Consider the following 14,984-nt stretch of genomic DNA (forward strand, 5'->3'; position numbering starts at 1 on the left):
CGACTGACGTACGCTGTGCACTGCCTTTGAACATCGAATTTTAAAAAGAGTCGAAGAGGCTCTGGTGTTGAAATCGGACCGCTGAAGCATATACTTCATGCGGTCGAAACTACCTCGCTCTATTATTGTACATACATTTCCTATATACTATACTATAATCACATACTAATTAAATTACACTTCATTACATACGCATAATATGTAAATATTATCTTATTGTATGACTAAACAATATTCCTAGATAAATGAAACATTCAGTTTTTCATTCATTATATTATTTAAATTTAATAATTTGCTTATGTAATTTCAGTGTTTGTTCAAAAAATTGAAGCTTTAATTGGAGAAAACGTTTATCTACCATGTAATGTAACAAGCTACGAAGGCGATGAAGCTGTTTTAGTTTTGTGGTATCGAGATGACAAAGGAACCCCCATATACAGGTACAAAGAATTCTGAAAATTATTATTTTTCAATGGTTGGCACTGAAGTCCCATAATAGTCAGATGAATATTTGCTTTTTTGTTTATGCGAAATTATATGAATATTGATAAGTAATAGTGTATAAAATAAACAATTTGTTTCAGAAATGTTTAACGATAGACATATTAAAAACAGAGCGTCAAGTTCGTAAAAGCAAAACAGTGTAGTATTATCAATTAAAAATTCAATTTTGAAATTTACCCAAACGTATATTTGTTATATTTATAAACTATTTGACTACAATTATACCACAGTTTTTATACCCACCACCCATAGGGTAATATAACTTTGTGCCGACAGGAAATGTATGTAACAGGTAGAAGGAGGCATCTCCGACCCTGTAAAGTATATATATTCTTGATCAGCATCATCAGTGGATCTCGGAGACTATAAAAGATAGAGCTATAATTTTTTTAAGTTTGTTTCAAATTTTTACCATATCCACTTCCGCCCCCGCAAATCAAAAATCGAATTTCAAGCGTAATTTTACAGCTAGAGCTAGAGCTGTATACTATAATAACAATAGTATCTATGATTCCTCAAAATGATAAAAATTGTGGAAGTTATTAAAGAAATACTTTTGTATGGACAAAAACGCCTACATACTAGGGCTCTAGCTTTGGCCGTCAATCTGGTATATTGTGCCGTCTATGGTATATTTTTGAATGTGGTACTATAACGATATACCAAATATACCAGGAATCATGAATACTATAGTTATTATTGTATATACCAAAATTCGCAATTCTAGCTTTACAATTACGCTTGTTATTCGGTTTTTATACCCGCTACCCATAGGATAGAAGGGTATTATAACTTTGTGCCGGCAGGAAATGTATGTAACAGGTAGAAGGAGGCATCTCCGACCCTATAAAGTATATATATTTTTGATCAGCGTCAACAGCCGAGACGATCTAGCCATGTCCATCTGTCCGTATGAAACACTGGATCTCAGAGACTATAAGAGATAGAGCTACAATTTTTGTTCGACAGCATTTGTTATGTTTGCACGCAGATCAAGTTTGTTTCAAATTTTTGCCACGCCCACTTTCGCCCCCGCAAATCAAAAAAATCGAATAACAAGCGTAATTTTAAAGATAGAGTTGCGAATTTTGGTATATACAATATTTACTATAGTAGTTATGATTCCTGAAAATTTGGTTGCGATCAGATAAAAACAAGTAAGAAAGCTACAGTCGAGTGTACTCGAGTGTGAGATACCCGCTACCCATTTTGAATAAAAGAAATATATTTTGCGGTATTTTCTCAAAATATACCAAATATACTGCAAAAAATACTAAAAAATATACCGAATGGTATATTTGGTATATCTACATAGTACCGTATTCAAAAATATACCATAGACGGCACAATATACCAGATTGTCAGCCAAAGCAACTAAGACCCCTAGTAAGTAGGCGTTTTTGCCCATACAAAAGTATTTCTTTAATAACTTCGACAATTTTTATCTGATCGCAACCAAATTTTCAGAAAATCATAAAACACTATAATTATTATTGTATATATACCAAAATTCGGAACTCTAGCTTTAAAATTACGCTTGTTATTCGATTTTTTTGATTTGCGGGGGCGGAAGTGGGCGTGGCAAAAATTTGAAACAAACTTGATCTGCGTGCAAACATAACAAATGCTGTCGAAAAAAAATTATAGCTCTATCTCGTATAGTCTCTGAGATCCAGTGTTTCATACGGACAGACGGACAGACACACAGACACACAGACGGACATGGCTAGATCGTCTCGGCTGTTGACGCTGATCAAGAATATATATACTTTATAGGGTCGGAGATGCCTCCTTCTACCTGTTACATACATTTCCTGCCGGCACAAAGTTATAATACCCTTCTACCCTATGGGTAGCGGGTATAAAAATTGTCGAAGTTATTAAAGAAATACTTTTGTATGGGCAAAAACGCCTACTTACTAGGGGTCTTAGTTGCTTTGGCCGACAATCTGGTACATTGTGCCGTCTATGGTATATTTTGAATGGTGTGCTGTATCGATATACCAAATATACCATTTGATATATTTTTTAGTATTTTTGCAGTATATTCGGTATATTTTGAGAAAATACCGCAAAATATGTTCTTTTATTCAAAATTGGTAGCGGGTATCTCACAGTCGAGTACACTCGACTGTAGCTTTCTTACTTGTTTTGATTTGCGGGGGCGGAAGTGGGCGTGGCAAAAATTTGAAACAAACTTGATCTGCGTGCAAACATAACAAATGCTGTCGAAAAAAAAGCTCTATTTCTCTGAGATCTAGGTGGTCATACGGAAAGACACACAGACGGACATGGCTAGATCGTCTCAGCTGTTGACGCTGATCAAGAATATATATACTTTATAGGGTCGGAGATGCCTCCTTCTATCTGTTACATACATTTCCTGTCGGCACAAAGTTATAATACCCTTCTACCCTATGGGTAGCGGGTATAAAAATAAGAATATCGAATAGAACTAAATCAGCTGAAAACGATAAATCTAATTCATTTTACCTGCACAAAGTAGTCAATTTGATTGTCTTTGCAATTTTATTTCAATCTTTTACTATGCCTCCGTCTATATACTTTTCCTTTTGGACTTATTTGGCTTTTAGTTCACAGGATTCCAAATACCTATAGTTAACCCTTAAGCGCTGTTCCCAGATGAGCTACATTTTTAACGTGTGGGAGTCATTTCGTAAATTCAACATATAGAGTGACAATTTTTAGCAACCTTTGTGTCATTTGGCATGGAAATGGTAAAAAACAAAAATTCATTCATTCAAAACAATAAGAATGCTACTGTCGATTGTCCTCGACTATGAGATACCCGCCACCCATTTAGAATAAAAGCAAAATAGCGCGGCTTTATTCTTAGAATATCCGTCAGTCCTTCTGCCGGAATGGGGTCAGGCTTTCGGTCCTCCATTGGGAGTAGTATCAGCTCGGCGATGGGTCTGCGGATAGTACTCCGTGCCGTAAGCAAGTCTACGACTCAGACCTTTGTGTCGGTACCTGGGCACGTACCAAATACCAAGTACTCATGTAGGACGGCATTGTACTACTCCTTCAGAGAATCGTTTCTAGACAATCGATTCTCGTTCTTGAGGATCTGGAATGGCCCAATTTATAGCAGTCGGTCTGCCGGAATGGATATTTTCTTCGCAAACGAAATCAGACGCCTGAACTAACTTCGCTGGAATATCTTCTACCTTCCAAAATTTGTAAATTAGTTCGTCGTGTTTATCGTCTGCTTGAATGCCGACTCTTGTCGAAAACGCAGAGGCAGTTGTCGGCACATTTTGGAAAACAGGGCAAGTGAGAATCTAGCCGAACACAGGACTGGAAAGCCCTGATACTTTAATAAACGCTCTGAAAGTCGCTTCAAACCCCAAGTCGATTAGTGCAAGTGCGGTGTATTTAGTACTTAGATGGCATACATAATTTTGCACATTTGTTCGAAGTGGAATGTGTGGTTGAAGTGGAAGAAGAAGAGGCACCATTGTGGGCATTATCGCCGCGAAGCAGAGTGTTGTGCCGCACGAAGTTGGTGACCTCTTGCGAAATAGTTCAAACAGAAGCTTTTCTGTTTGATCAAGGTCATCCGATCGTTGAGCGACATTTGGAGGAATCGCGCACAGACCCGGACAGGGTGATTCTTTTTTAAGCACAAGTCACACGATTTACCTTTCTGAGTGACCCGGGCCTCGAAAGATCTAACTCGCTTTGAACTTTGCTGAGGACGAGATGTTACAGAGATTGAGTTCCGCGAGTTGGAAGACGGCTTCACGTCCTCAAGCGCTTCGAGTGTCCGATAACGCTCGTTGGGAAACGTGCTCAAATCTTGTCTTGCGGGAATTTCGGAGTTGTCCACGAAAGATTGTTTCTACAGCGAGAGTGTGAGTTTGGAAAGCTTGGACGAGCATTGAGACCCAAGGATGCAGTCTGCGAACGGACTGGAGACGGAAATATCAGAGTGTTCGAAAGCGGTCAAGCACCGTTGAATAGTGCTGACAAGAATTTTGTTGTTCTGCAAAAATAGAGCTTCCTTAGTTAAAATTCCTTCGGCCGACTCTAGTTTTATTTTGCGAATTTTGTCTATCAACAGTGATATAAGTGGGATTACTTTTTTCTGTCGCATCTTTAAATGGCGTAAGTAGATCACAGAAATCTTGACAAATTCGCAATTGAAGTCATTAGCATCTACGGCAATCCTTTTACAGTTGTTGATCTATTAATTAGGACTTTCGCTACTTTACTCGAAGTACTTAAGAACGAAATAAGCATGTCCAGGCAGGAGTTCCACCTTGTGTCCACACTTTGCACGAGAGTTTTAATGCGACCTTCTGCTGTTCCTTCGTCGGCCTGTATTTTCCGCAACATGTCCATAGCATCTGCACTGTGTTTGAAATGAGTAACAATATTCTTCACTTTATTCAAAACGTACGTCCTCGACTATCAAATGATTGGTATGAGCGAAACATGAAATGTGTTTGCCACTTCCCAAAAATAAATTTGAGACCGCCTTCATGTTGTTTGCGTTATCTGTAGTTAAGGTATGCCACTTCGATCGCTCGATATCAAATTTGTTACACACCCTCTTCAGTAAGACACACATATACATATGTATACTAGCTAGTATGTGACTGCATTAAATTAAAGGTAATATTTAAATTTTTTTTTTCTTTTTTTTAAACATATGAAACATAAGATACAACAGAGCACAAGGAACGTCCCTAACGATATTTTTTTTTGTATAAAGAAAACACAAGCACATAGACGAACCACAACATAAGTACAAACACTTAATATATTTTTGAAAACGCGTACCTATGTCATTCTAACTGCTTGCAATTATTTTTGATGAAGTGAGCAGTTACTGTTAGGTAGGATCGAGTTGAATTTGTGATTGTTACTCCGCCACAGGTTAACGCAAAGTCTTTTACATCTTGAAGAATGGTCTTCATCCTAGCTACACAGCTGTCGTATTTCGCTTCGATCAGAAAATTATGTTAACGGTAAAAAAATATCAAATATAAATTATATGTAATTCGAAAACATTTACCTTGAACCGGCTTGGAATCTTGTATTTCAGAACACATACATATATTAATCAAATTGGTAAATCCTTCTTTTCCCACGCTCCGGACAGGCAAATTTGGTTTTCAGATCATAAACACGATCGCTTCCGTGATATCATTATGTTTTCCTTAATCGTTAAAAAATTGTTTTTAATCAATTAATAATAAAAGTATAAGATACAACAATATTTAGCGTTAGCAGTGGACGAACACTAAATGCGTTCTCTATGGACATTTGCTCAATGCTTTTTTTGAGCTGGTCAACTTTTCGCGATTTCTAAAAATATAATAAAAGTATAATAACATATATAATTATATTTTTTTGTGAATATCAAAATATGCATCTGCATAAAAACATATATAATCCTGGTTTTATTTCGCCTATTTCATATTTTAACTGAAATTTACAAATCAAATCACTAACACGACATTTGCGGAAAAAAACTCACACACACTAGAGCAAATTAAATCTCTTACACGGAATTCCCCAGAAAAACATCAAACACACACGTCCAAGGGTTCACAATTTCGGGGAAATATACACATGACACTTTTTATGATTTAATTACTTTTGTACACTTTAGATATGCATCCCGATGCCTGTTTTTAAGGTGAGACAACAAGTTCGACGAGTTGCCGCTCGTTTTGACAATTTTACTGCAAATATTGCAGGTTGCACTATGATTTTTAATATCCGAAAAAAAACTTTTTGCAGGAAGTCAAATCAAAGTGACCAATTATGAAATATCAAAAATATATGTACATACATGTATACACAAAAGAAAAAAAAAATATCACGATATTTGATGTATCAGGGAAAAAAATATCATGATATAAATATTTATCTTTATAAAAAAATATCGATATATTGATATATTTTCCATAACCCTATATACATATTGTCTAGGGGGGCGTCTTCAGAATAATTAATAACACTTTTACTTTGGAATTATTGTAGATTTGCAAACTTTACAAATCACTTTTATTGCACTTGGAAAAAATACACTTGTTGTGCCGGTCAGCGAATAGTAGGAACATATGTTATTAGGAAAACGCACTAAAAGAGGGCAGGGTAACCAACATGAGGATAAACTAGATCAGTGTGACGCGCGTGTGACAAGGTCACACGCACAGTATACTAGCTTTGTCACTATCGATATCAATTGATCGCGACCACACTGTCAGCTGTTTTGAGTGGTCACACCTGCCATCATCTGGCATCGACATCCTCCCCCCCTTGCAATGAGTTGCAAACGGATTTATTGTCCCCATGGACCGGACAGAATCCAACTCAATGTGGAATTCTGGGCCATTGGCAAACCGTTGGTGCTCGGCAGGAGGCCAGGTTGAATGATGTGAGGATACACATCAGTGCCGAGCACCAGGGAGGTGAAGTCGTTCGGAGAATCGAGAAGAGGAGCAGAAAAATCACGCCATGAATCCCTTGGGGTAATCGCATTCGTAGAATAGCAACTGGAACTGATGCGTAAAGCTGGCCACGAATTGCAATCTTTGGAAGGTGGCCAAGTACTTCTTCCACCAAATGAATTCTTGGTACTCGGGTCCCATGGCAGCAATCATGTAGTAGAAGTACACCTCAATGTGTACGAGCGAGTTGAGGCCCATCCACACGGAGAAGGGCATGCAACATGGAACGAAATAAGAACAAATGATTATTTCAGTAGCTTCTTTACATTGTCACATGGAACAGTATACGGTATAGGACGGCACAGGATGACGAATAGAGAAACGAAGTAGGTTATTCGTCTTTGTGTCGGTGCCTATCTGGTTTGAATGAATGATGAGGCAGATAAAAATTAGGAGTGGTGACGGGCTTCCGGAATGGAAGAGTCACCCGAGATCTGCCACATCTGCTACGTGAAGTTGTGTTTTCGCAGCTAACCAGCTTCGACGGAATATCCTCCGCCTCCCAAACTTTGGAGCTTAGTCTGTCGAGTTGATCGTCTGCTTGGATAGCGACTCTTGTCGAAAACGCAGAGACAGTTGTCGACACATTCTGGGAGACGGGGCCGGTGAGAATGCAACCAAACACGGTTTGTTGGCCAAGGAGTGAGCCACAAATGTTTGGACGGGAACCGCTCAGGATGACTGACGGAAGGATATCCGCGCCAATTAAGATGTCAATCTGAGCACTTTTGCAGTTCAATCGCTGGTAGATCCTTTAGGAAGCCTTTCGGCACACGGAATGATGGCAGCTTGTCTGCCAGTTGTGGAATAACGAACGCTGAGGTCTCGATATGGAGCCTCGGCTTCGTTGGACAACCAATGCTGAAGTTGCATAACTTCTGCGGTTGGGGCGCAATTGCATGATTCAGCCCAGATACTTGGGCTTGCACGGATTGGAATGGCAACTTTATGGGCTGGAATAAACGCTCAGAAATTAAAGTCGCTTCGGACCCCGAGTCGATTAGTGCTCGTGCGGTGTAGGTAGTACCTAGATGGCATACATTGACAACCGCCGTGCCGAGAAGGATGTTCTGAGCGTTAATGGCAAAGTAATTTTGCACATTTGTTGCCGATTGATTCAGAGTGGACTGTATGTTGGAAAGTGTGGCTGAAGTGGAAGAGGAAGAGGCACCATTGTGGGCACTGTCGCCCCGATGGAGAAGAGTGTGGTGCCGCCCCTTGCATGTCAAGCAATTGTGCGCACTCGTACACTTTCGGAGTTGGTGACCTCTTGCGAAACAGTTTAAACAGAGACTTTTCTGTTTGATGTAGCTCATCCGATCATTGACCGACATTTCAAGGAAGCTTGGACAAACCCGGACAGGGTGATTCTCTTTTGAGCACAAGTCACACGATTTGCCTCTCTGAGTGACTCGGGCCTTGAAAGAGTTAATTCGCTTTGAACTCTGCTGTGGACGGGATGGTCCAGCGGTAGAGTTCTGCGAGTTGTTTTGCTTCACGTCCTCATTAGCCTCGAGCGTACGATAACGCTCGTTGAGGAATGTGCTCATGTCCTGCCATGCGGGAATCTTGGACTTGTCCACCAATGATTGCTTCCATAGTGAGAGTGTAAGTTTGGGGAGCTTGGATGAGCAAAGAAAGACCAGGATGCAGTCGGCGAAAGGACTAGAGACTGAAATGTCTGAGTGGTCAAGAGCGGTCAAGCACCGCTGAATTGTGCCATGCAGCTCCTTAATCGCTGCTCCAGACTCTTGCGAAACCGTGGACAGGTTGAAGAGAATTTTTAACTGGCTCGTTATTAACAAGCGCTTGTTTTCGAATCGCTCGCAGAGAGCACTCCAAGCCGACGCGAAACCATCGTTCGTCAGCGGAAATTTGGCTACGATCTCATTGGCCTCATCTGCGGTTTTTGAATTGAGATGGTCATATTTCGCTTCCATGGCCTGTATGCCTTCGTTGTCGCCGTCTCGATGCAGTGCATCAGCGCACGTGGCATAAGCGGTCTCTACACTGTCCCAGAGGGCTTGCAGGCGGTCACGACGGATCTCGTACGTGTGTACATTGTCGTCTTCGGTTGCAGGTCCTCTGACCCGACTCTCAAAGTGCACCAGTCTGTCAGAGACGGCGACGAAGTTGCTGAGAGCCATCGCACGGGTGTTTCTAAGTTTAGCCTGGACGGATCGTGTAGTTGCAGAAGAAGCAGACGGCGACGGACGATCAACTTTGACTCGGAGTTGAGCGGCAGGAGTGGCGGATTTGGATCCCGAAGGAGCGGGCGAAGCGGACGACAGGCGACGAGCTGTGGTCGGAAGCTTTAAGGAAAGTTTAGAGACCTTTTCACTCTTTTGGCTTTTGGACATACTACGCTTCGGCAGCCGAGAGCAAGCACAAAAAATGGAAAGGAACTTCGGCTATCACAGGATAGTGAACAAAGCTGACACAACTATATACGGAGTGTATATTGAATATATACGGAGTGTATAAGGAATAAATACGGAGTGTATATGGAATATATACGGAGTGTATATGTGTGTAAGTGTCGTGTATGTATGTGTGTCGTATGTGGATGTATATGTGTCGTATGTTCATACATACATATGACAAGATTTTCTCAGTTATCTTCAAATTTTATTAACCATTTACTTCATTAACTTTTATTTACATATATAAAGTTTAAACTTTTATACAAAACAATAAAATTGGTTTCACAATACCATCACATAAACTTTTTCATAACATTTTCATTTAAATCAAACTTAACAATTCTTCTTTTCTGTAATTCCATTGTGATGAGTAGTTACTCTTACCGATCCCCGCCATAACAAATCCTTCTGTCATGGTGCGATCACCACTGACCCCCGCTACAGCAAGTCCTTCTACTATGGTGCAGTTAATTGACCCCCGCCATAACAATTCCATCTGTTATTGTGCGGTCTCTATATCCCCTCTTGGGATTCCAAGGCAACTGCTGTGCCTTCTTTATCTCTATTTCATCTCCTCTTGAGTCATCTAATTCTTCATCAATTTCTATACTTAATTCTCTATTGGGCAATGTCCTCAAACTCAAACTCATGTGCAACTAGTTGTTCGATTATTCCGAACGGACCTTTAAATTTCGGATCAAGCTTAGTTTGGTGACGCCCTTCGTTTTTTAATAACACATGGTCTCCTACATTATATTTTATTATTTTTGCTTTATTCTTATCATATCTAAGTTTATCATAACGAGCATTAGCATCCATGTTTTCCTTGGCTTGTTTTCTTATAGACTCTCTATCAATTAAATTATCCTCTTCTTCACCTATTGGTAACAAGCAGAGAGGTCTAGATTCTCTACCAATTAGTATCTCTAATGGACTGAACTTCGTGTGGTGCAATTCATTGCCAATTGTATTTCGGTTAGAGCATCTTGCCACGATCTCTGACTGGTTTCGAATGCTGTCAACATACTCTTAAGTGTGTTCATTATACGCTCTACCTGGCCGTTTACCCTACTCGCGCCTGTAGCAATTAAGTGTAACTCAATCTTTTGAGAGGAACAAAATTCACGGAATCCTCAGCCTTAAAAATTACGACCCTGATCCGCTATAATCCTCGTAGGCACACCAAACAAACACACGACAGCTTTGATATCTTTGATTGAGCATTCAGTATCAATATTTAAGGTGTGATGTAATAAAACAAATTTCGTGAAAGTATCTACCAAGACAATTACGTATTCCTTCAGGTCATTCTTTCCACACATCTTTCCTGTTATGTCTATATGCACTGTGTGCCACGGGATGTCTACCTTAGAAATGAATGTAATTCAGATTGAATTTTTCCAACTGGTGGCTTAGCTAATTTGCAAGTAATGTAATTTTCAACGAATCTACGAACGTACTTTAATATATTTTGAAACCAATAAAATCCATAGACTTTATCCAATGTTTTCTCCCAACCCACATGCATAATATGTTAGATTCGTGAACATGATTAATCACTGCCCATGTAAATGCCCTAGGGATTTAATTTAGACTTACAATTTCGTTGTATCTTTCTATATTAAACTTATTTCCTTAATTAATAAATGTTCTGGCATTTCGTTATTTTTGAACTTAGCTAATATATCTGCTACCTCAGGATCCCGTTGTTGTTCAGAAATCAACCAGTTGTCACTTACCTCGGTCAAATTAATGCGTTTTTTTTTTTTATTTTATTCTGATCTTTATTTTTATCAGACACTGGATTCCGAGAAAAACAATCTACATGCGCCATACGATCACCCTTCCTATATTCTATGTCGGCCCACCTCCTATGAACCCTCGGCGTTAAGTCTAGCCACTAACCATACAATACATAGATGCTTCAGCCCATACAAATTTTTATCATTAAAAACAGTATTATTGCAACCCCAGTCGGGCCGTGCGCTGCGATTCGAACACCGAGCCTCTTCGGCTCATTCAAAAATTCGAAGTTTTAACGCAGCGCGCAGCGTTGAGTTCAGTCGCAGATCAAATGCGGAGCGATGAGCACGGGTGTATTTCGTTGCGCTCCGCTTTCCTTTCTATGTATGCGTGTATGTATCTACATGCTCGCCTATATCAGTATGTGTATGCATGTGAAGTTTTGCAACGTGCGGTTGCCTCGCAAACAAGCAGCTAGCGCACGCCAATTTTGTTTTGCCGCGACGAAAGTCTTGAAGATGAAGACAACAACAATTGCTCGCGTTCTATATGTTTGCAGGTAAATGACACTTGCACAAGGACCGCATTGGCTCTGCTGGTGGTTTGCAAGCTCAACATGTTGTGGGTCCGGGTTCAACTCCCGATCGAGAATATATGCATATTTTGTTTTTTTTAATGCGACTTAAATTTTTTCATTCCCTTTCAAGTTTAGTGACGGCAGTAAAATCTAGTCGCATTAATTTTTGATGACTTACAGTTTTGTAATTTTAAATAATAAAATAAAGTCGAAATTCTTTTTGCAAGCAATATTTAAAATTTAAAAAAGTTTGAACTTTAAATTTTTTTTTTTTTACATTATTCAGATAACATTAACATTCCAGAAAATAAAAATAATACAATTATTATTATTAAAAGTTCAATCTTTTTTTAAAAGATAAATACATTTTTGTAATTTAGTTTTAATTTTAATTTTCGCTAGAAAATTTTCTATTAAATTAAAATTAAAACTGGAAAAAAATTAAATATAAATATTAAAAACATAGTGTTACAAATATAATTAATATTTTATTGTAATTATGGTTTTAATATTTTTATGTAATTGTATTGTATTGTATAAATTGTATTATTACATAATTTACAAAATCTAGCGAAAATTGCGAAAATGTTCGAATCGCAGCGCACGCCCAGTGGGTCCAAGAGCTCTGCTAGCAGAGTTAAATTAATAACTTTAGTAAATTAATAGATATTTTAATGAAAGTTTGTATTTACAGTTTCTAATTCATTTTACGTATATTCTCCAAATTTCAACGTATTTAGGTTAGGTATTTCTCATAGCTCCCATACAAATGTTAAAAAACCATATTCAACAATATCAATGTTCACATTTATTTTTTAAATTTTTAAGTGTTTATTTTTTAATTTACATTTTAACTAATGAGTTTCTTTTCTACATATTATTCGCTACTATTATTCGGAATCTGAAGATTCAATATCATTATTTAAATGTGGGAAATTTATTAGAAGACCAGCAACAACTTTATCAAATTTAATAGATCTCACCGAATTTGTTGACATTTTAGACAATGATGTTATTAGTGGATCGGAAGACACGAGTAATGCGTGCATAACATCTTCCATTGTATTAGATCTATTATTCTTTCGAGAATGATTCTCCCGTATATTCCGGAAATCCTTATTCCTGGCTTCCAGGGCTTCTTCAGACATCATGCCAATACGAAGACCCACATGCTTTATGATGTCTGCACCATGAATTAAAATCTTATGGACAGATGATGGCATATAAAACCATGGATACAATTCGACAAACATTTTAGCTGATTTCATGGCATATGAACTAAATGCATCGATATTGATTTCATAGCCACAAGTTAATGCATGTAGAATGACACTAAAATTATACCAAATTAGGTTGACTGAAAAATCGTCTAGCTGTAGTATTACCATTGTTGGTGTTGCCACTACCAGCGATTGGAATGTCCACTAAAATGCCCATTTCTTTCCTTAGTTCGGACTGTATTTTTAATTTTCTAGCTTCCACCTCTGGCTTATCTGTGCCGCGAACTTGCCATTTTTTAATGGAAAGTCTGTATGATAAATGTAAAGCACATTCAAAGAATCTAATCCACGCATGAAGACTAGATAAGCCATATTTTAATAGATCTGAGTCAACCGGGTAACGCTTCACCAAATCCAAATTGTTCATGTCTTTTTGTACTGCTCTACAAATTCCACATGTCTGTGTGGATGCTTCTGCCAGAACAGCAAATGTTTTACTATCCACCACCGTCAGATGAAATTCATGCAGTATGGTATATGAGCTTGTCAGTGTAGGCTTGATCGACGTTATTTGGCATTTAACATTGTCAGTCTCCAAAATTATTAATTCACTTGTCTCTTTCTGACAAATGAGTTTTATGGGACGACAATAGCGGGTTGATGAAGGTCGCGTGTTCTTCCACAATATTGTCGAACCAAGCTGAACTTGTAATGGTACAAGGCAAAAGTAAATAAATGCTGATCGACCATACTTGTTTCACCATCTTGAAAACCATCTTGGCGATAGGTCGCGTGGCCACTGCTTCCATCGCAGCCCCATTTGTAAATTGCAGTCAAACTTCTGTTCTTATTTTCCCCTGCAACATGATTTTAAACAACCTGCGAGTGCGCATTTACCTTATGATCTTCTAAATTCTGTAGAGTTATTTCAGCAGAATAATCGGTTACTTTTAGTCCGTCTGGGTAACACATAATCTTTGCTTTTTGCAGCCTATGGTAGTTGGTATATATCTGCATTCCTCTTCTTGGCACTTATTCGCGTTAGCTGGTATGTATGTTTTGTGTGCCCAACATCTACATACAGTGCAAGCGCTTCATCAGGTGAGAAGGGAACAGGTAATTTCACTGGTGTGTCCAATGACTTCTTTATTTGTTGTCCAGCACTCTCATATGTATTAAGTGTGGCAACAATTTTTGAAGCCGTTCGCATCAATTGTTCACAAGTTGCTTGTTTCATAAGAGTAGACACTTGTTTGATCTGGGCCTTAGGGCACAAATCACCAAAATCCTTTTTAGGCCTACCAATATCTGATGTTGACGTGAAATGATATAAAATGAGAGGCATATCAAGCCATTTCTGATTTTTTTCTCAAAAAACTTAGTGTTGTAATGGCAATCCTTCCATTTCACTGCAAGCCTGCTTATAAAATTAGCTAATTTTTTTATTAATTTCTTTAATATCGTTGTCAGATATGTTTATGTTCTTCAAAATTGTGCCAAATACATATTCATTTAGCACCAACAATTTCCTTGATGCGACATTTTCGCCAAGCCACCTGCAAAACACAACGCGCTTCGGGACTGACATTTCACCTAAAAAGTGCAATAAGCTTAAGTGTTGGACGTAGTTGGTTATCATTTTGGACATTTGCACATCACAAGAACTCACACTTTACATAAATACTAAAATTAGCTTCAATACGATTGAATAACGTTAATTACAGTCCAATGAAGACAGTAAAACGCTTAAAAACAATTCTTGCTAAGTCAACTTACAAATAACACATTTTTAAGCTACACATGAAAAGACGGGCCACGAGCATACAATTTGTATTTAGTACATATCTTATTTTAAGGGAAACAAAAGTTATTTATATCAATATACTCAAATATATCACTTATTTTGATAATTTAAAACGAATCACAAATAACCTCAAATCTTTGTGTAGACACGTGCCGCAAATAAGTTAAGTTTCAAAGCTCGCAGCCGATCATAGATGCGCTGAAAAGCTCATTCTCACAGCTTTTT

The 14,984-nt window shown here is 38.3% G+C and overlaps 1 protein-coding gene across 4 annotated transcripts in view; it reads left to right on the forward strand.

Moving 5' to 3' along the window:
• The window catches only part of LOC117573212 (hemicentin-1), a 100,657-nt gene that overhangs the window by 12,520 nt on the left and 73,153 nt on the right, over positions 1–14,984 (forward strand). For all 4 annotated transcript variants that reach the window (XM_052006623.1, XM_052006621.1, XM_052006622.1 and 1 more), the window contains one exon: positions 311–440. In XM_052006623.1, the coding sequence (XP_051862583.1) occupies positions 311–440 (130 nt within the window). The remainder of the gene's footprint in view (positions 1–310; positions 441–14,984) is intronic.

This window comes from Drosophila albomicans, chromosome 2R (genome assembly GCF_009650485.2).
Source record: "Drosophila albomicans strain 15112-1751.03 chromosome 2R, ASM965048v2, whole genome shotgun sequence".
Lineage (NCBI taxonomy): Eukaryota > Metazoa > Arthropoda > Insecta > Diptera > Drosophilidae > Drosophila > Drosophila albomicans.